The sequence below is a fragment of the Echeneis naucrates genome, chromosome 23 (genome assembly GCF_900963305.1).
Source record: "Echeneis naucrates chromosome 23, fEcheNa1.1, whole genome shotgun sequence".
In the NCBI taxonomy this organism is placed as follows: Eukaryota; Metazoa; Chordata; class Actinopteri; order Carangiformes; family Echeneidae; genus Echeneis; species Echeneis naucrates.
In genome coordinates this window covers 5,486,774-5,508,685 of record NC_042533.1, presented here as the reverse complement: position 1 = coordinate 5,508,685, position 21,912 = coordinate 5,486,774, and the positions used below count along the sequence as shown (strand labels likewise).

The window sequence follows — 21,912 nt, the reverse complement described above, 5'->3', positions numbered from 1 at the left end:
ACACACCCAGTATTCCCAGTGTTGTTTCAACTGCCCCCCCTGTGCCCCCCAAGCCGAGTGTCTTGCGTCGGGCTGATTCTCAGGAAAAATCTGAAGTACCTGTTGCACCACCACTGCCTCCTCCCACCCCACCCAAACCTACTGTCTTTCCCAGGAAACCTCCAGTTCCACTACCAGCTCAGGCTTCAGCTGCTCCAATCAGACCAGAGACAGTAGCGCCATCTACAGCTCAAGGACCATCTATAAGACAAGCAGTTACACCAACATACAAACCTCATTTTCCCCCTCCTGTACCCCCCAAACCATCCATTCCTGCTGGGATTGCGGACAGCCACAGACCAGGACATATTGTCAAGCCACCAATTGCCCCTAAGCCTGGGTCACAGCCTTCTTCACCTGCCCATGTCCCACATCCATCAAGACCCACTGCACTTCCAACCGGGCCTCCTGAGATAGCCCTGAATCTGAGTCCCTCTTCAGAGAGCAAGGCGTTCCAACCCTCACCAAAGTCTCCTTCTTCTCCAAGATATGCCAGCAATCTTCGTGACACCTATGTGGTCATCACACTGCCCTCTCAGCCGAACTCTCCAGTAGATAGTGTCTCAACTCAAGCTCCCAGTAGCCATGGCCCATCATCTCCTTCACACCAAGCTCAGCCCCAAAGTTATCACCAAGCACAGCCTCAACCTCATCCATATCCACAGCAGCATCCAAAACCGAGCCCTCCTCAAACAACCAGGGTGCCTCTGGCGTACACACGAGTTACAGAATCCATTGAAAACCAAGAGATCTGTGGCCCAGAAAAACACGTGTCTAGTTCATGTCACATAATTGAGGCTGTATCCGCCTCAGCACAGCCATCTGTGGTCATGCCGAACCTTATCTCTCAAGTCGTCACCACAGAAGTCCAAAGGACAACCGTCTCTGTGGTTCATGAAAGAACCCCACCACCAGTGCCAGCTCCAAGGGCAAATGGTGTCCCAATCTCAATGGAGAAACCTAAGCCCCAAATGCCTGCACAGAATGGGCAGGCCTTCCAGCCCTCTGAGGTGGTAGATCTTAGGACTGTGAAGGTTGACCCAGAATCAAACAAAAACGGTGTGGATCTGTCTGCTGGCCCCGACTCACGACGCCAGTCCTTTGTGACTGATGTCAGTCGCCAGAACAGCGCAGTGCAGTCATCTGTGGTAAACCTCAGTGCTGAATCGTCGACTGTTTCTATAGTGACTGATAGTATCACTATTTTGACATGTTCTGCAACAATTCAGCAATGTGACAATGTAGATATGCCTCAAGCATCATCAGTTCCCCTTCAGCTAACAAAAAACAAAGCATTTGAGCCTGTTTCTCAAATTATATATCGACCAATTGATTCTCAGCCTCCCTCTCATGTTGGTGCAGAGATCCCTATCAACCTGTCAGTCGGGTCAACTGCTGGTGGAGGAACTTTCCAGACCACCCCTGTCACTATTGCGCCAACTTGTGTTGCAAGTTGTGTTGCCAATGGATTAAATACAGGAACAACCACAGTGGCAGGAGCTGTTGACCTTAGCACAACAAAACCATTCAACACTGTGGTATCAGTGGATAGTGCCTCAGCGGAAGCAGTCACAGCTGTAATCACAGATGATGACGGCAGACCTGTGGATCTAACTGCAGGAAAAAGAGCTGTGTGCTGTGATGTTGTCTACAAGCTCCCTTTTGCCAGAAGCTGCACTACTCAGCAGCCGACCACACCTCTGCCTGAAGATCGCTTTGGATATCGTGATGATCATTATCAGTATGACCGATCACCTTATGGCATGAGAGGGTTTGGTGGAATTAAACCTTCGATGTCGGACACCAACCTCGCAGAAGCTGGCTTGTTCTTTTATAAGAGTAAGAACAGCTATAATTTCAGTGGCACCACTGAAGGTGCAGTAGATCTTACTTCAGCAAAGATTTCTGATGCAGGTCAGTGCAGTGAGATTGCAGACCTGTCACTTAAGTGTCACTTTGAACTGCCGCCACTCATTCATGGCTAACTTGGCAAACATTTTTTGTTTGTTTTTTGCTTTTTGTTTTGCATGGACAATTATTTTTTTTCTCTCATCGTATCACTTTTGCATGTGCCTGCATGCTGTCTCTTTACATCTTGTTTATGCTTGTTGCGCCTCTCAACATTGGACTTTTTTTTTTTTTTTTTTTTTCATTTTCCACTTTTCTTATAATTTGGACTTGTGGCTTTCTTCAAAATTTAATAAGTCTGCATTATTTGGACTCACCTGATATTTTTGACTTTTGACAGGTGAAGCTGTTGACTACTCCAAGAAAGGAACTTACACAGGAATGACAATTCCACCATATTCCCAGGCCAGAGTTACAAGTGCTGTTGGTACGCTCTTTGGTACTAGCAGTGTCTTGAGGTCATCAAATGGGGTGGTCTATTCCTCTGTTGCAGCACCAATCCCATCTACTTATGCCATTACCACCCAGCCTGGCTCCATTTTTAGTACAACATACAACACCTTGTCAGGTATGCATACCAGCGACACCATGCCATCCCTGTCCAACCTGCAGAACCTGCCACTTACGAGGTCCCACAGTTTCCTGTCCACCATCTCCACTACTGCAACAGAAGAACAAGAAGATGCTCCACTCAATCTGGAGATATCCAGAGGGGGTACTACTGCTGCCGATGCTGTCACAACAGCAACAGCATCTTTATCTCTTGACACCTACACTGATGCATCCCTGGAGGCCATCGCTGCTTCTCTGGAAGCTCTGTCATCACCCATGGTTCCTGGAGATGGCCAGTATCAGGCAGAGCGTGAGAGGTTAGAGATGGAGAAACTCAAACAACAGCGCCTGGCTGAGGAATTAGAGTGGGAGCGCCAGGAGATTCAGCGGTTTAGAGAGCAAGAACAACTCCTGGTGCAGAAGGAACTTGAGGAGCTACAGGCAATGAAGCAGCAGATCCTGGCCCAACAAGAAGAGGAAAGACAGGCTCACCTAATGATGCAGAAAGAAACCTATGCCCAGCAACAGCAGCAACTTGAGCAGATTCAGAGACTCCAAGAGCAATTGCGCGTCCAACTGGAAGAGCAAAAGCTTCGTCAGATGTACCCTGGTGGAGATATGCCAGGGCATGGCCTACAGGAGGCACTTGTTTTAGGACCAGATGGCACAGTGCTGGCCCGAAAAATCACAGACAGCGGGTGCCAGACAGATGAAGAGGATGAGACGGTGAGCAAAGCTTACACAGCGGGAAGAAAAAAGAGAACTGTTAAAAAGAGTGTCGACAGCTGTGTGCAGACTGATGATGAGGATCAAGACGAATGGGAAGCTCAGACCAGAAGCCGACAGAGCAGGCCACGCACAGCCAGGGGTGATCGAGGTGGGCAGTCCGAGACTTCTCTTCAAGCCCATACTGAGATTTCTATACAAACAGATACAGACGGGAACATTAGAATGGACACTAGGATGGAGCTGTCTGATTCTGAAAGGACCTCACCAAAGAAACGGCCCACCCCCTTAGAAATAGGCCAGTCTCCTAACCTCAAAGTTGATTCCTCTACACTTCAAGCCCCTCCTAAATCTCCAAAAGTTCTCTATTCCCCCATCTCCCCTTGCATATCACCTAGTAAATCCCTTGAGTTTGTGTCCTATGAGAAATCATTGGGGGATACAAGCCCACAAAAGCTAAGAGGAAGTACAGATCCATCAAAAGCCTCTCCAGCCAGTCCCAGGGGGCCAAAGGCCATGCAGAGATCCATGTCTGACCCCAAGCCCATGAGTCCAACAGGGGAAGAAAAGGCGACATCTAGCACCCAGTATGGTGATAGCTATACTGTGAGTATACTACCACTATTTCTATCTTAAGTGAATTTTGTTCATACACTACCACAGCACCAGTGGTGGTAGTTTTCCTGGGTTTCTTTTTTTTTTTCTTTTTAATCAAACTTAAGAATTCCAGCATTTCATTCACATGCAAAATTACCTTTATAACTCAATGTATGCCTGGTATGAATTCAGTTCTCAGTATTCATTCCTGTCTGGATTAATGTAATCTAAGAATTACTGCTCCATACATATCAAACATCTTGCAACAACAACAAAACCATCCTCTTTTTTATGTCACACTCATGTCGCACAAGCGACTAGATGGCTCAGTGGTCACTGTTCATGCCCCACAGAGCCCCACACATGAGATCGCATGATCTCTCCATGTTTGCATGAAGAAACTTGCACATCATGCTGTATGGAATGCTTGTTAAGTTTTATTGGGAGTGCTAGACCTTAGATGTAGCAATACACAAAACTTACCACACCATTACTGCTTAACACTCCTGAACAGTTTGAGTTAGGACATTTTTTCTGAGCCTGGCGCACAAGCAAATGGAGTTACACTTAATCTTTTGGGAAATTAAAGCAGATATTGTGCATTTGGTGCTATAAAATAGCTGTTTTCATCCTGCAGATTGGTATTATCTCAGTTCAAACCTCAGATTCTGACAACAGAGACATTAGCAAGCTTACCTAGTACAGACTGGAATGTTCATAGTCATTATATACAATCGACATCAATGAAACAACTGAAGAGGTTGTTCACATGCATTTAGGCATCCTGGCCATGTTGGGATATAAAACTCTCCTTTTGCTGAAGCAATTCACTGAAGAGAATCTCATACATACATAAAAAGATGGGAAATAAGATGAGCTTGCAGGAATCTATTGAGTTGTCAGATCCAGAGGCTTAATGTGAATAAATTACTTCTTTTGAGACTACACTAAGGATTGTACAACATAGTGAATAGTGTGTAACATTTATGGACAGCAATACATATCTCAACGGGATGTAAAAATAGTGATCAGTGAACAGTGTTTTCTGATTTTTCAAGAATTAAAATAAACCATGTTGGTGTCCTAAGAAAGACCAGAATTGTTACCCTTTTCCTTTTCAAACATTAGATTAGATTAATGAAATCGCTACAGTGTTATAAAAAAAATAATAATTTTAATTAATTTATTTTTCCTACAGGGGAAAGGCTCCGGTGGCACACCAACAGGCACTCAGAAAAAGGTGAAGAGGACTCTCCCCAATCCACCATCGGAGGATGAGTCCACAACCAGTGGCCAGACAGCATACAGCACTGGTTCTGCCCGCCGAAGAATGTGCCGCAATTCAAACATGGCTCGTGCTAAGATCCTACAAGACATTGATCGCGAGCTGGACCTGGTGGAACGTGAGTCCTCCAAGCTCCGCAAAAGGCAAGCAGAGCTTGACGAGGAGGAGAAAGAAATTGATGCCAAGCTTAGGTACTTGGAGATGGGCATTAATCGCAGAAAGGATGCACTGCTTAAAGAGAGAGAAAAGAGAGAGAGGGCCTATTTACAGAGTGTTGCTGAAGACAGAGACTATATGTCAGACAGTGAAGTCAGTAACATCCGAGAGACTAGAGGTGGACATGGAGATGGGGAAGATGAAGACATTGAAGGTCATGGTCTTGAACGTCCCAGGACAGCTCCTCAGTCAGAATTGGATGACTTTGTCCCACCTCAAACCAAACATGAGTATGGGAAATACTCCCAGTATCAATACCCTCAAAGCCAATACCAGCAGACTCTCTACCAGACACCCCAGTCCTACCAGTCGCATTCGATCTATTCCTCTGTCCCCTCGCTCACTAGCTCCCAGCAGCAGAGCTACCATCAGATGCTTTTGTTGCAGCAGAAAGCTGCCAGACAAGCAGCGCTCTTGTCAGAGCTGGATGCAACTAAATATGATGTCATTAGCCGCCAGCCTGACCCCACATCTTCAGCTTACCTGGGAGTCAAGTATGACAAATATGGCAACCACCTTGACCTAAGAGCCTTGGAGGTGGGAAGCATAGCAGGTAGCCCCATGTCAACTGTCTCTGATTCCTATTACTCAGACGTGGATCACCATACACCTCGGAGTTACATGCTGCTGGAAGATGCTGCAGAACTAGCTAAGGGCTCCACGGGCTTGTCTTCATCTTATAGTCTGGCTGAGAGGGAGTTAGCTAAGGCAGAGAAGCTGCTACGAAGAAGTGCTGCGGATCTGGGATCTACTGACTATTTGGGATCCACGTCCAGACTCCATACTTTGGGAAAGACCCCTGATGAAGAGGATGCGATGGAAGAACCATATGAACTGAAACTGCTGAAACAGCAGCTTAAGCAAGAGTTTAGGAGAAGTACAGGTGGGACAGAAAACTTAGAACAGTTGACAGGTCTCTCCCAGCACTACTATACCCCAAGCACTAGCATGTCTAGTTACTCCCAAAGACATTATCCAAAGTCAGAAAAGTACAGTATCAGTCGACTTACTCTTGAGAAGCAGGCAGCTAAACAACTCCCAGCATCTATGTTGTACCAAAAACACAAGACTCCTCTATTAGATCCTAAAATCTCCAAGTATTCCTCTATTACAGACAGCAGAGGTCTGGAAACAGACTATACCAGCTATCTGGGATCTACAAGTGCATCCCCAAGATCCAGCCGGCTTATGCAAGATGAAATTACCTTTGGCCTTCGTAAGAATATTGCGGAGCAGCAAAAGTACCTTGGATCCACTTTGGGTGCCAACTTGGCCGGGTCACTAAATTTGGGTCATAGTTTGGGTTTGGACTCTGCTTATCCTAGTGGTAGCCGCTCAAGACCTTCATCCAGGCCCACATCATGCTATGGCCTAGACTTATCTATCAAAAGGGACCCTTCCAGCTCTTCATTAAGGCTTAAAGGGGATGGGGAATCTTCTGGAGATGGACCAAGCTATCAAACACCCTCTGGTCGCACGAAACCAACCAGCCTTCCTATTGTGCAACGTGGCCGAATACCCATTGTGGCCCAGAACTCAGAAGAAGAGAGTCCCTTGAGCCCTGTTGGGCAGCCTATGGGCATGGCCCGTGCATCAGCGGGACCTCTGCCACCCATCTCAGCTGATTCAAGGGACCAGTTTGGTTCCTGCCTCTCCTTGCAGGACTCCCAGCAGCAGCAACATATCAGGGAAGAGCCAACCAGGGGTAGGGGTTATGTGCTTCTGGATGACCTTCAGGGCACCATGTCAGATAGCGAAGGTAAAAAAAAGACTTGTTGCACCGTTTGTCTTTTCCGATGTAATGTTTCATCCTTGAGCGTTTGTGGTCAATCTTCATTTTGCATGCATTTGCTATTATGGATAATATTTAGCAATTGTGTATTTCTTGAAAGCTTGCATGTATCTGTTGAAAATGTCATGTGTTTATGCAGTCATTTTTTAGGTGGATGTGTCTTCCTTTTATTTTCTGCTGTCAGTACGTTTGCTCACTTTGATAAGATCATGTGTGCATGCATACCTTTTTTACATTTCACTCTTTGTCTGATAGGCTGGGCTTGAATGCATCTTGATGTCTGCACTTTGTTTCTGTCTGCATTCCAAATATGGTGTAAAATTTTCCTATGTTAGTTCTTTGCATGGAATTGCACATTCTAACTTTCTATTATGGCTACATTGTGTGGGAGGCTTCTGCTTATAGCATAATATATTTTATTTAAAGCATGCTGTCATTTGTAGCTGCTCCTATTTAGGAAATAGAAAAATATTTAGAAAAATTGTTCCTATTCTACAAATAATGCACTTAACAAGTGCTACCCCACTTTAAAAATTACATAATTGGTCCAGATTGCTGTGAATGTAACCACCTCATCCAAAATTACTCGTCAAAATGAACAAACCTATTGTACTCTAATAATACAGCAAAACAGTACATTAATTGTCTATTTAATAGGTGTGTAAAGTGGATATGATAGTGGTGTATTTAATAATTACATTTAACCTGATCAACATATTTAGGGGTTCAGTTATAAAGATACCAACTTTAGTAAAGTTACGTTTAAAAATTAACTGCGTTGCAATGGAATAAAAATAGTTTTAAGCAGTCATCACATCAGTCATCACAATAGAAAGACTTCCATTGTTTTTATGTTTGAATATTTGGTTGCAGCATATATGTAATAAATATAAAGCTAACCTGCATGTCTTGTCATGAGTATGTGTATTGTGATGTACCGGTCAATTTATGTTGCATGCAATGCATTTTTATCTTCAACATTTTCTCAACAATTCCTTCATATTGGATTCCCAAAAGGTTTTATTGCCTGACTTTAATCAAAAAAGAATACTCTCTTTTAGTACGGCCTGTCATTTTCTGTATTTTTGATTACCAAACAAGAAACCAATGAAAAACTGAACACTGCAAAATTGGCTTCCAAAATATTCACTTTCATAATTTTTCCTTACACGGTTTCTGAAAGCATGCTTTTATGTAGTTAGCCAGCTAGCTCATCAGAGGACCTAGTTTTTGTAAAATGTGTTGAACAGTGTCTTATTCCGAAACTAAAAACTTTTTTTTTTTTTTAAAGAGGATATAGAATTTGATTAACTCTCCCTTTATTACAATCTCCTCTTTTAAAACTTTGTAAAGGCCAAAACCATTATATAATATTGATTCCCACTCCTGCAGGAGGTATTACATTTTATCACAATAATTCCTGTGTTTAATGTCGTAGGTATTTCATTAAAGCTACACAGATTTGGTCAGTCCTTTTCATGAGACAAAATTCACAACATTACAGTTCAGTTGTTTACTGTATTTTTTCTGGTTTAAAAATTTAAAGGTCCCATTTTGGCATTGTCTTGAATGCAGTATACCTACTTGTTAATAAATTCATACTAATCCCATCATTTTGCAATGTAAACTCATTTGCCTTGATTCCAGCCCTAAGTGAGTCCCTGATGGCTTTGAACATAGACGATGCAACCAATGGTAGAGTATTAGTTCAGTTCTTCAGTCATTCATTCCCTAACGTATTAACCTTGTACCACAGGTCAAATGCGGAGCTGCACAAAATGATGACTAAATGTTGGGGAGGTCAAAGACACTTGTTAAATGACAAATAAAAACCACATTCATTTGCAATACTTACAAATTTAATGATTTCATATGCCACATACACCATATTGTACATATTTTGGAAAAAACTCACTCACCTTCTGAATAATTGGTGAATAATTATATATATGTACATACCCAACATTTATATTCATAGAAAATGACCAAAGGTTTAGATTTTGCTTATTTACTTAATGTACTAATACATTTTTTTACACTATTATTTCTTTTTTGCAAAAAAAGTTGAATACTGGCTCAAAAATTCTTTTGTCCCTCTTCCTTGTATTTTTATCCTAATTTACTTTTCAATATAATTTTCCTTAGTGGCCTGCAATCACCTTTAAATGAAATGACAGCCATCCTCTCGAGCAGGATGAAAAAGTCCTTGTTTTCTGATTGGTTCTAAAGCGGGGCTTGTTCTGTTTTTGTATCTCTGAAGCATACCACCTTAGACGAGAAGAGACAGACTGGTTTGACAAACCAAGAGATGGACGCTCAGAGAACGGACAAGAAAAGAGACAGGTGAAGCAGGAAAGCTGAAACACAAGCACTGTATGCGCAGACACTGTATTCCAGTCAATAATGAAATGCATTCCTCATTCACATGGAAGTCTCATGTATGGATATGTCAGCTGTGATGCTATTGCAATGCACATAAAAGCCACTATATGTTTATATTGCAAAGAATCCATAAACTGCTTCTCATAACCCTAACCCCAACCCTTGTACATACATGATGCAGGGAAAAGGTCCATTCTACCCCTTCCCACATCTCAGGGTTAAACTGCAGAGGGATCCCAAAGACCGCAGTGTCTCAGGTAAAGTGCCACAGTCTACCACATTTCATTCAGTAAGACGTACATCAGCATGTCTGACAGTGTCTGAGTAGGAGCGGTGAGCGTTCATGTTAAAAAGGCTTAGCTAAGGCTAATGCGTTATTGATTGTGAGGCATGCATTAGATCCTGATTAACCCCATTGCTTACTGACTGCATCAAATATGCACTGCTTGCAGCCCAGACAATGTTTTCCTTTTATTTAATTTGAATGATCATAAAACAGATTTCAAATAGTTTTAAAAGGGCGAAGACAGTAAAATATGAACCTAATCCGGATCTCATTAGGTTTACAGAGCATGACTAGGAAGCTTCGTGCATTATATTTACTTGAAATTTGGGCCAAATCTCAGGAAACTGGCAAGTCATTTCAGCTGCCGTTACGTTCCATCATGACGCTCCTTCAGGCTCAAAGCAGACAGACATTTAATTTCCTGGCCTCCCTTTTGATTTGGCGCTTATCCACACTCATCACTCATTGCCATGCTCAAAATGGCGTATCCCTAACACTCAGGATTATCTTACACAATTGACAAACAACCCACAAAGGAAGGCCTGGTGCTGAAGTGAGCCATTTTGCCTCTGTAATTTTGTTCCTAATGCAGTAACCTTAACTTTTTTTTGGTTGGTTTTTTGGATGAAAGAATGATGTTGTGGTTCTGCATAGCTGAGGGACTTTTTATGTGTGACCTGCGGAGGAATAGATAGATACTAGACCCATAAATGATTTGTGGTTAGTCAGTACAGGAGTTGGATTCGTAACAGTATGCTATCACAAATGAAAAAGCAATAACTGTAGAACCTCATTTATTAAAATCTCTGTTATATAACGTAATGGGTTTTATGTGCGTCTGTCTTCAAATAATAAAAGTGCAATAAAATTTTAGCCTTTCAATTTAGTTATTTGGAATAATTTGTGACATGACTATATTCATTTTTATTACAGTCTGTAGCTATGAAAAAAAAAAAAAAAACAAGTAAATGAAATTTTAGGTTGAGCTAAGGATGACTTTCTTTATCAAGTGAAACGTAGCCGGGGACCTTCCTTTCTCACATTTGCTGTACAAAAGTATTTGTCTCCAGTATTAAGGTTTTTGTGGGGTATCCATACCTCGACTATGTGTGTAAAAGGTCAATGTTGGTGATTATAGACTCACGTTATTACATGGCACTCACCAGTCTTTGTATTTAATCATAAACAGGAAATGGACTGGGTATCCGCGTGGTTGGAGGAAAAGAGGTCCCTGGCAGTAATGGAGACATTGGAGCTTATGTCGCAAAAGTCCTGCCTGGTGGAGCTGCAGAACAAACAGGAAAGATTCTTGAAGGTATAAAGGAAATCAAAGCAAATTTGCAAATTCAGACCCATTCTATCTTTGCTTTTAAATTATAGGTTCACATTTGAGGAAATATTTACCTTTTCTTTTGTATTACCTTTGGACAGAATCATTTAGTTTCCTTTTCTAAGTGAAGCTAAGCAGCTGCTGACATGAGAATAGAATCTAACAATTATATCTTTAGAAATCTTTGGCACAAATGATGTTTTATTTGATGATTGCTCCTCTAAAAAGTTCCATACCTGTCACATATCAAGGTGGAAGCAGCAGCTACAGTTAGCTTTAGTCACCATGTAACTATAATGCTGTATCCCACAGATATATGACCTGTGATTTCACCAATACACGTCTCACTGACACCTGAAGATGAATTGCTGTGCGGTGTATTAACAGGCACACTTTTCATAAGGTGTTATTGATTTCACATGGGTGTCTTGAAACAGTTAAACCTGTCACCCTCCCAGTCCATCTGTCCTCTCATAGTCGCCTATAATCTCTGTATTGAGGCACATTGAAGGTGTCGGAGCAATTGGTAAAGCTGTGGCCCGAGCCTTTTCGAAGCTGCCACAATGGTGATGTATGGATGGTGAGATAGGGAAAGAGAAATACTGCCCAGTTCGAGTCTGGACAGTGTGTGCAATCCATCTGTCTGTGCTCTGTGTGTGTGTGTGTGTGTGTGTGTGTGTGTTTGAGCGTGGGCAATTCTTTTCACACTTTCTGTTCCTGTTTGTGTCTCATTTCACTTCCTTTTATGTTTTACTGTCTCTCCACTTCTTTATCACAATGTTCTCAGAGATTTCCAGTGAAAACTGCGTCATTGAGACATAGTGATTTTAAAAAAAATCTAAAAAAAATAAAATAAACTGTGTGAAATTAAAATGTGAAATGTTCTCAAAATAAAGGGATGCACTGTATATTTAGCAAAAATAGGATTTTAGGCTTTATTGAGGATTTAAATCTTTGAAAAAGTCTAAGAGCAAAGGATTGATCCTGCTGACTTCTCTTATTGTATATCAAGACAACATCAGAATTATTGATATGCTCCTTGTTTAGCTAATACTTTACTGCTGAATGATACATTTTATTCTCAGCTCAGACCTCGGTGACATTGGTTGACACTGATGATGCGTCAGGGCAAGAGTCAAGATATGTTTGTGTTGCTTTTAGCCATGATGACACCCTCAACACAAAGCGGAATGGCTGTTGATTACTTTGCTTCTGCCAGTATCTCCCTCTGTGGTGTGAACATTGAGAAATGCTTCCAGATTCAAAAGAAAAAGGCTTCATGACACAGAGAGCGTGTACAGGAGTCTGTGCTTTTTTTTCTCTGCTGCTACTGGAATTTAGATTTCACAAGACATAAAATGTGGCCGATGTGATGAATAATGTGCTGTGAAACTACAAAGCAGCTTCCCTTTCACTCACACATGCAGCAAGAGAGTATCGTCGCAAACAGAGGACCATCCTTATGAGCTGTTTCAACCTGTGTAAGTCCTGCCAGTGTGCAGGGTGTGTTTTCTGGAGGATGCAGTGGGTTTGCTGTGCTATGTGGATTCATACCAACTTTTACTGCTGAATTAAATAAAAATAAAAGGTTTGCTCTACAAGACAATTATTATTGCTGCAGTGGCAAGAATAAACTGAGTGGATTGCCTAATCTTCCCAAGCCATAATGCATCATGTTTGAACTGTCCTGCAAATTTTAGCCCTTTCACTGGAATAACATTTTCAAGTTGATTTTCACTTGCCATGAGCAGCATTGTCACACAGCTGCCGTTTGTGCTGGCGCCAACATTCATCTCTGCACATTCGGCTTGCAATCTGATGCGCATGCCATTTGAGTGTAGCAAACCTGTTTTCTCTCAAAAGGTTGATCGCTGTGAGTCAAAGGATTGACCTATGTTTTGTAGCCGGCATGGATTTGTTGTCTATACAAATAGATCCCTTTTTTCCATCAAGAAAATATTCACTTAAGCTCTCTTACTTTTTTTTTTTCCTATGCTTTGCATAGGAATGCAAGTCCTGGAGTGGAATGGAGTTGTTCTGACGGGGAAAACCTACGAAGAAGTACAAGGGCTCGTCAGCCAGCCATGCAGTGATGCAGATGTGTGTGTCAGACTGTGAGTATGACCTGTCACTGCTCTCCTGCAATATATTTTTAGCCCACCGTATTCATTCTGCTATTATTTCTCAGTTTCTTCTTCAGCTCGTTTTGGATCTGAAATCCAGCTCTTACTTTTTCTAAATTTCCTGCCTGCTTCATTTACCTAATAGTTCCCCCTGCTCTCGCATTGTCTCGGTTTGCAACAGTCAGTTTCCTCCTCAATGACACATTGAAATCAATGAAAAATTCATGTCATTTCATGTTTAAAAGTAAGTAAGGACTGCTAGCTCTGCCACTCCTGAATGAGTTCATCTATATCGTTCCACTTGAGTTAAACTTTACTGAATTATATATAATTTCCTTGTTTGTCAGTGATCTCAACATGCTGGCTGATTCTGAGGGCCCACAGCACCTGAATTTCCAGGAGCATAGCAAAGGTGAGCTTCAACATTTCAAACCTCAACACCTTACTCATTCTCTCATCCTCTCCACCACCACCACCATCTCTGTCTCTTCCAGACTCCCTTCTCAAATTGCTTTCACCCGTAATTTGCTTTATCCTTGATTTCAGCCATGCCTTGCTGGCCTGTTTGTCTTGTCTGTCTGTGCGACACTGATTCTTACAACAGTGGATTGTTTTCAAAGGGTTACCATATTATGTCACATTAATATTCAAGTTTTCTATTCATGGTTTCAAATGTCTTTGAGTTTGTGACCAAAGGTTTGCTGGTTTCAACCCTGAAACAGTTTGTGCTTCTCTAAAATATCAACCATGGTTTATAGTAGAAGCTTAGCGATATTCTGCAGTTTCACTCTGTTCATTTGTGCCACTGTCTGAACACATTGGTTTGTGTGGGTTCGATGCTGATCTTTTCTCATGTCAGTGTGTATGAACGTTTTAGGCGACAGACCTCCCAGGTCTCCAGGTGTTGACCCCAAGCAACTGGCAGCCGAGCTGCAGAAAGTGTCACAGCAGCAGGCTCCCACATCCAGCTCGTCCTCAGGCCTGCCCGTCACCACCTCGGCGACCTCCAGTCCCGCTCAGCCAGGATCTCCGTCCATCAGCAAGAAACGCCACAGCAGCAAGGCTAGTCCACGGGAGGGGAGAGGGGTTCTCAGTTATGTTCAGCACAGAATGATTGAGTTGACAGGTTACAGATTATTATTACCATGTTCAAGTAACTTTTATGAACAGTTATTTTCGCCAATGAAAGATGAAAAAGGACGTGAACCTGGTTGTAACTTGTGCAAAATATTGAAACTGATGCGCAGATGCATCAATTCTGAGTTTGACTTAGAGTTTACCCTCAAGCAATGCATGAAGTACAGCACGGTGCAACACAGTGTAAAGTATGAACACGCAACAGTAATGCAAACTCTCCACCCACAGGTTTTTGCTCGCACCATTTAAATATGTTGCTTTTATCTCTTACAGACTGCAGAGGGAACAAAGACCCAGTCCCACCCAATCTCTGGAGAGATCCAGGTCTGTAAAAACCAATACATTCTTTGATCTATATTTAAATATATGGTTACTGATGACGTAAAAGCATATGCCAACATTTTATATAATCACTGTGACTCAAACATAAAATCAGATGAAAATATAAACAAAATCCTGGAGTGATTTTTCCACAGTTCTGTCATCCTCCAGTGTTTCTCTCCACAAATGCATCTGAATCTGTTTTAATTGAATGTGCTTCTCTTTGCAGCTTCAAATCCACTACGATAAGCAGCTTGGCAACTTGATCGTTCATGTCCTGCAGGCCAGAAACCTCGCCCCAAGGGACAACAATGGCTACTCTGATCCATTTGTTAAAGTGTATCTCCTTCCAGGGAGAGGGTGAGTCGAGGGTGTGGGACCTGCAAGCACCCCTCAAAAGTGGTTCAGAGCAAGAAGGAGGCCAGTTAAATGATGCAGTGGTACAAAATGAGAAATATATTTTAGATATATCAAAGTCGATATGAGTGTGTAACTTGTGGCTTTTATTTCTCTATTTGCTGCCGTTTAGCAACTTTTGGAATTGGAATTTCAAGTACACCTGCTTAGATTTTATCCACACACATCCAGACTATGGAGGCAGCCACTTTTTTAAGCGCAAATCCAATTTTCATTGATTTTAAAATCGATTTATGACTGATTTTGGCTTACCATGGCATCTTTCAATGTGTGGCACATTAACTTTCTTAGATATCAGTTCCATTGCAAATATGCAACTAACACATCAGGTCCATCAAATGTTAAGTTTTATGTTCCAGTTATGGGACTCGGCAGCCCTGACTGCTGCTGACAGACATAAATGTTAAGTAAATAATATGAGTTCAGAGTGCTTGTGTTGATGTTGCCCCTGATGAGTGCTCCACTGCAGGTGTGAGTGCAGTTTACTTGCAATATGATCCACACTCACTCATACATCCAGTGCTCCTTTCTCACTGTGATTGCGCTTTAATGTAATTGACTCTCCCACCTTCTCTGCTGCCAGGCTCCCTTGAGAGGGCGTTTTTATAAACTGTGATGCTTTCAGATAAAAGCAATAATACATGGCTGTGGGATTTCCAGCCAGCCGCCATTCTGGCAGGCCTTCAGTTTCACGTGCGCAGATGAAAACATTACTGTGGGTTAACGTTATGCTAAACTCACTCTAAGAGTGGCAACCACAAGTCCTGCCGCCAACGAACACAAAGTGGTTACAGAAACATGCACTTTTAAGTGTACTTGTGTACATATTGTATATGCTTTGTGTGTATACATTGTCAATCTCACAGCTATCAGAGCACCAATGGCAATCCATACAGAGGCTTTTCAGTTGCATCACAGATCTCCTGGCAACCACATGGAGGTCCTGCAATGCTTTGCTCCATCCACCAGACAGGGGAAGAAGAAAAAAAAAAAAAAACTTGTGATCTGGCAAAATGTATACAGATCTACACGTCAGCAGGTGCAAAGCTGGACAAATTTAATATGCAAGTGTTCACTAGGAAGCAGTAGCAGGTTTAGCAGACAACAAAATAAAGGAAATGCAGACTAAATCAGGAGATGCAGATCAACAACGGAAACAGCATAAACGTACTTATTGTACATTCAGATTTGGATTTGTGACTTCAGTTAAGATATGTGTGTATGAATCCTATATTCATACAAGAGTTTTTACAAAGTCCAAGTACAAGATTTCGAATAGATTCCAGTGCACAAAGATTTGTTTGAACAGCAGATCTCCACTAGGGTTGCCAAAGGATGCGTTTCATCACCTGAAAGCCCTCTTTACACACATACGCAATCCATGAGACACTAAAGCACCAAGTCAATCCACCTGCTGCAGCATATCACAGTCCCCTGCTCCTGTCCCGCTCCTGAAGACACTTTTGATGAATCCAAATTCACACTCACAGTCCACAGACACTTTTTGACCCCGACCCTCCCTCTGACTATTGTTTCTGTATGTTGTTCTTTATATTTAATGCATGCTGGACCCCCTCAGTCAGGTCATGGTTGTCCAGAACGCCAGGTATGTGACTTGCCCACTTTGGTACTTTGGTTCTGTTTTGGTTGAAATTTGGTTGTGAGTATGGTGAAGGTAACTATATGTCCGGGTTGTTTTCTACCTGATTGGAGGCCCATTGGTAGATTTCAGTTAGTTCAGTCTGACTAACTCCCTTCACCCTGGAAAAATTGTGCATTCTCCCTCAGTCCCCATGTCCTCATGCTGTTCCCCTCACCTTTAGGCTTAGTGTCTTTGCATTGCATTTTGTAAGATAAAAACCCCTAAATATTAACACCTTAACATGTCTCAAACATAGCACACATCAATATCTAGCCCTCTGTACTGACAATTCATGCTTTCCCAGCTGACTGTTGTGTTTTCTTGGTAGACGGTCTGTTTTTGTTCCTAACATTTGTAGTTTGAAACCCCAACATTGAACCTGACGCACTTTAGTTTCTCCCTGTTTTGTGATTAAAATCCCTCAGTATTGTTGTGCCCCAACATCGTACTGTACCCTCAATGCCTCGCCACATTCAAGACACACTCCCATTATTTTTGCTCTACAGCTGATTCATTCCATTATTTTCCAATATACAGTAGATTGTCTTTGTCTTTGCCAACTAACTCTTACAGACTTAATCATATCCTACAATTTTAAAACAAACCCTACAAGCTGCAAAAAATTCATTTTAATAAGTCATTCATTCTATTCCAATGAGTCATCTGTGATGATTTTTTTTCCCCCTAAAAACAAGTTGAATTGTGAATTAAGTGAGATTATGGTGTTTCTGCATCTTACAGCAAATTGATTTGAAATTTTAGCTGAGAAAAATGTAATCGCTGAGTGAATCTCTCTTCTTACTGGCATTTATTTTCACTTGTTTTAGGGTAAAGAAATTCTTATGTGACTAAATGACTTGATGGACATCCAAATGGACTTTTTTGCAGCAGACCCTAACATCAAATCCTGCCATCCATGCACGTAGGCCCATACATTGTTACTGTCCAACAATGTGCATCACTCATTCTTTCCTCTCTACTGTCGAATTGTGCCCTACTCCAACATATTGTGCGCTCTCTGTTGTGGTGCCCCACTTACCTGCAGGACTTTAGCATGCTTGTGACCATTCCTGTGATGTGTCCCCCTCCCCAGTGCTGAAAACAAGCGGAGGTCCAAACATGCAGGCAAGAGTCTCAACCCTGAGTGGAATCAGACTGTCATCTATAAGAACATCCACCTGGAGCAGGTACTGTATGTGGTCCAACACACACGGGCAACGTGGCTTGCAAAAATGAACTAACACACCAACGCAGATTTGCTCTCACACTATATCGAAATGTTTTGAAACATCATTTAAAGACAATGTCAGAGAGACAAGAGTCAATAGTCACAAACAAAAACACTAAATGTGTCTTTTCCATGTTAAAATGATTCAAAACACTAAAATATTGCCTTTTTTCTGTTGGCATGCTGACTTTTATTGTGGCCATTGGTTTTAGTGGAGCAGATGGATATGCCACAGGGATTTCATTATGCCAATTTAGATCTTATTTTAGATTTCTATTGGACCCAAACCAATGGTAGCATAATTCTGAATGTCTGTTGTTTGTGTTTTTTGAGCTCCCAGAATGACTTGAAGGTTCATTTTAAAACTTTATTGTCTACTCACCCACAATAGGTAACCATGCATTAGGTGAGCTGTTTGAAGTGTTGATACATAGCCCGTATTCGCATTCTCAATTAGTAATGCTAATATGAGCTATATAGAAATAGAGACAGAAATGGGCCCTTTAATTGTTTATCTGTTTGTGTGTTCCAGCTGAGGAAGAAAACCCTGGAGGTGAGCGTCTGGGACTATGACAAGTGCTCCTCTAATGATTTCTTAGGAGAGGTAAACTTCTTTATCAGTTTCCACTCACTTCAGTTGTCTACCGGTACGTATTTTGTGCATGAGCCCCTAAACCTGCAGTTTGTTCCCAGGTCCTTATCGACTTGTCCAACACGGCCCAGCTGGACAACATCCCAAGATGGCTGCCGCTAAAGGAGCAGAGCGAAGGAGACCACCACCGGCGCTCCCACTCAGGCCAGAGCCGACACGGTTCCTCGAAACCCTCGTCCCAGCACTCTTCCCCCAAAACCACGGGCTCTTCGCATGAAAATCAGGATTCCCCAAAATCATCTGTTATCAAGAGCCGAAGCCACGGGATATTCCCAGATCCGTCCAAGGGTAGGACATGATGAAACCCTCTCTCCCGCTCGAGTCGATCACCCTCATCCCCTAACAGTCCTCAGTACCTTCTTTTTTTGATATTTCTTCTTCTTTCCTCTTCACACATCTCTTAACTTGTCCTCTCTTCCTGTCACTGGTTCTCACCTCTGTTTTTTTTCCTCCTATCTTAGTGTTCACCTTTGTCGACCTGTTTCTCTTTCTGCAATCCTTTCTTTCTTATCAGCACCTTTCCCTGCCCATTTTTGCACACCCATTGGAGCTTCAGCTTCATGCTTTCTGCTTTTTCATGGTCTGTTTTCTTGGTCTCCATGATGCCACCCAGCTAAGAGGCCTAGCCTTAGATTCCCTCTTTTTTCTAACTTAGAGGGCAACAGGGGTCGTGGAAGGCTTTGAATGCTCCCTTATAAAAAAAAAAAAAAATCATCAAATTTAAGGTTAATAGAATTGCAAGGCAGTTACCATGCTGCTTAGATGTAGCTTCTTGCTATCCAGCTTTCACCAAGGTGATAGAGGTAATAGCCTCACTTCACTACAGAAAGAGATAGCTTTTTTTGGTAATTTGGTGAATCTGGTTGTTTTAGACACGCAGGTTCCCACTATCGAGAAATCTCACAGTAGCCCTGGCACATCGAAGCCTTCCCCGTCCGAGGGCCAGAGCCAAGGCCACAGCCATGGACACAGCCAACACTCTTGCTCGCAAGGCGCTTCACGCTCCAGCAAAAGCGCAGCACGGCAACACCATCAGGACAGCAGCACTGGAAGCAGCGGAGGTGCTGCCATAGCAACGGGCGATGCCCCACAGCAGTCACAGCAGCAGCCACCGCAACGCCTCCAACCAAGTAAACCAAGACGCAAATAAAGCCTACGCAGCATGGCCTCCTCGCACTCATCTGTTCGACCTTTTGTTGATTATTTTTTTATTTTTTTATTTTTTTTTCCCTCCCCCCTGTTCTTTTGGTTTCCTTTTCTAGTCTTGGTTTCTCTCACCCTTTATACCCTCTGGTCCTCTTCCCCCGTTGTATTCAGTGTGTCAACCTCTCACTGCTTCTCTTCTGTGTACTCACAAGTGTGTAGAGCCAGCACCTCACCTGTACTGTCTTTGACTTCCTCAGTTTGACGCCCTTTCATTAAACCAAAAGAGGCATAGTGGTTGCTTATAAAAGGCCACTCCTGTTTACTTAAAAGCATTTAGCCATTAAATACAGAAATAAATGATTTAAGTTAATCCTACTTTGTTTTCTAACAGAAATAATTACTCCTATCTTGGTTGAAGTTAGATTTGATTTTAAGACATTAACTTAGGATGAGTAGAAATATAGAGAAAAGGTTAAATCTGAAAAGGAAACAGAAAAAATATCTAGCTCACTTTTAACCAACCAACCAACAGACAGCAGCAGATTAATGCAGGTTCAGTGAAAGAACATCAACCAAAAAGTTTCTGCAGGTACATACTGTAACAGTAAATATTTCATGGTGATGGATCCAACCTTAAAAACAGAAGAAAGTTGCAATCTTACCCCCCCTCCCTAAAATATCATACCAACCTCTTTTGGTATTTTTATTTTCTTATTTTTTTGAAGTTATTTTTTATTTCTGTTTATCAACAAGCGATAACCAGCTTTTCTGAAGCTCCTCCACTGAGATGGCTGTGCATGCAGTCCACTACCCACCTAATTTGTTTCAATAACTACCGGACCCACAATGCACCTCAGTAGATGCTGCATACCCTGCCCATTAATGACATGGGGGAGGGGCGAATGTGCACTGCACACTGTGGCTGCATGTGATTGACAGTCAAGCTGGTTGCCATGGTGAAGATAAACCGCTGTCTGAATCTCCATCTTGCTCCTCCTCCTCCCTTCCATCTTGAACTTCGACCCCATGACCTTTGTTTCCTGGCGTTGACCCCCTGACATCTGACCTGCGCCTGCAAATACAAACACATCCAGGCCAAAGAGGCCGCCTCTCACTGAGGCACCAGAGACACAGCGTAGTGGGCGTGCTCACCATTCAGAGAGCCCAGTCCGATTGGCTGCCTGCCCTGCCATCGGTTGTGTCGGCCAAAGGGAGCAGAGCAGACGGCAGACACCTGACCCTCAGGAAAGCTGTGTCAGAAGAGAGGCCACAGAGCATCGGAGGTGAGCGTTCGTCCAAGAGTTCTCCACTCTGTCGTGTGACTGCAGCACAGATGGAGGAAGGAGAGAGAGAGTGAGAGAAAGAGAGGATGCAATACTACTAACGCACACCTGCAGAAAGAGAGAGGAGTCTTACAAGTTAATAAAGGAGACAGGAAGACAGAGAGAAAGTTGCACTCAGCCACACCACCAGAGATTCATGCAGCGAGGCACACTTCATTAACAGCCGTCAACACAGTTCACTAATACCAGGAAATGAATGTATCAGCCCGTGGTATGATTCACTGAGAGTAAACTCCAAGTCTCCATCTGCTGCGTCATGACTCCCCCACTGCTTCATTGAACTGGTATTAGTGAGCTTTTCCAATCAGTCAATGACATTGTGTTGAGTGGCTTGAAAGAAAAGCGTGTCGACATGGATCCTGTTCCGCACCACATTCACGCATCTCATTCATACTTTATCTGCTGCTTGAGAGCAAGCTTTTGAAATGTAAGACATTTAAAAATGCACTTTTTAAATTACATCCAAAATATGGTGGATATAAAAAGGTTTGGTAAAAAAAAAATAAGTAATTTACCTTTTTAAACTCAAAATCTATGTTGAAATGGAGATATTAGATGATTCTAAATAGCTCATACAGTAGACTAACATTGTCAGTCGGGTCTATGTGCCTCTTGTTTGGTCTGCATAAACATATATGTGTGATAACTCTCTGAGTTTACTTGTCTGTGCCATGTTAAGTGTTTGTGTGTTATTCCTGTCTTGTCTTTGTCTGAGAGTAAGATTCCAAGTACACTGTCCATATTGCTTCTTGCTAGTCCTCTGTGTTTGTGTGTTACTCATTACTTTTCA

The 21,912-nt window shown here is 42.3% G+C and overlaps 1 protein-coding gene across 1 annotated transcript in view; it reads left to right on the top strand.

Annotated features, from left to right (window-relative positions):
• LOC115037198 (protein piccolo-like) overlaps positions 1-21,912 on the top strand; it is a 50,714-nt gene that overhangs the window by 23,120 nt on the left and 5,682 nt on the right. Inside the window, 18 exon segments of the mRNA XM_029495698.1 lie at positions 1-1,953; positions 2,288-3,831; positions 5,021-7,082; positions 8,763-8,810; positions 9,376-9,458; positions 9,679-9,754; positions 10,973-11,098; positions 13,119-13,227; positions 13,584-13,648; positions 14,114-14,302; positions 14,654-14,697; positions 14,924-15,054; positions 16,691-16,717; positions 17,847-17,940; positions 18,514-18,585; positions 18,675-18,921; positions 19,506-19,763; positions 20,874-21,072. Coding sequence (XP_029351558.1) covers positions 1-1,953; positions 2,288-3,831; positions 5,021-7,082; positions 8,763-8,810; positions 9,376-9,458; positions 9,679-9,754; positions 10,973-11,098; positions 13,119-13,227; positions 13,584-13,648; positions 14,114-14,302; positions 14,654-14,697; positions 14,924-15,054; positions 16,691-16,717; positions 17,847-17,940; positions 18,514-18,585; positions 18,675-18,921; positions 19,506-19,763; positions 20,874-21,072 — 7,327 coding nt within the window.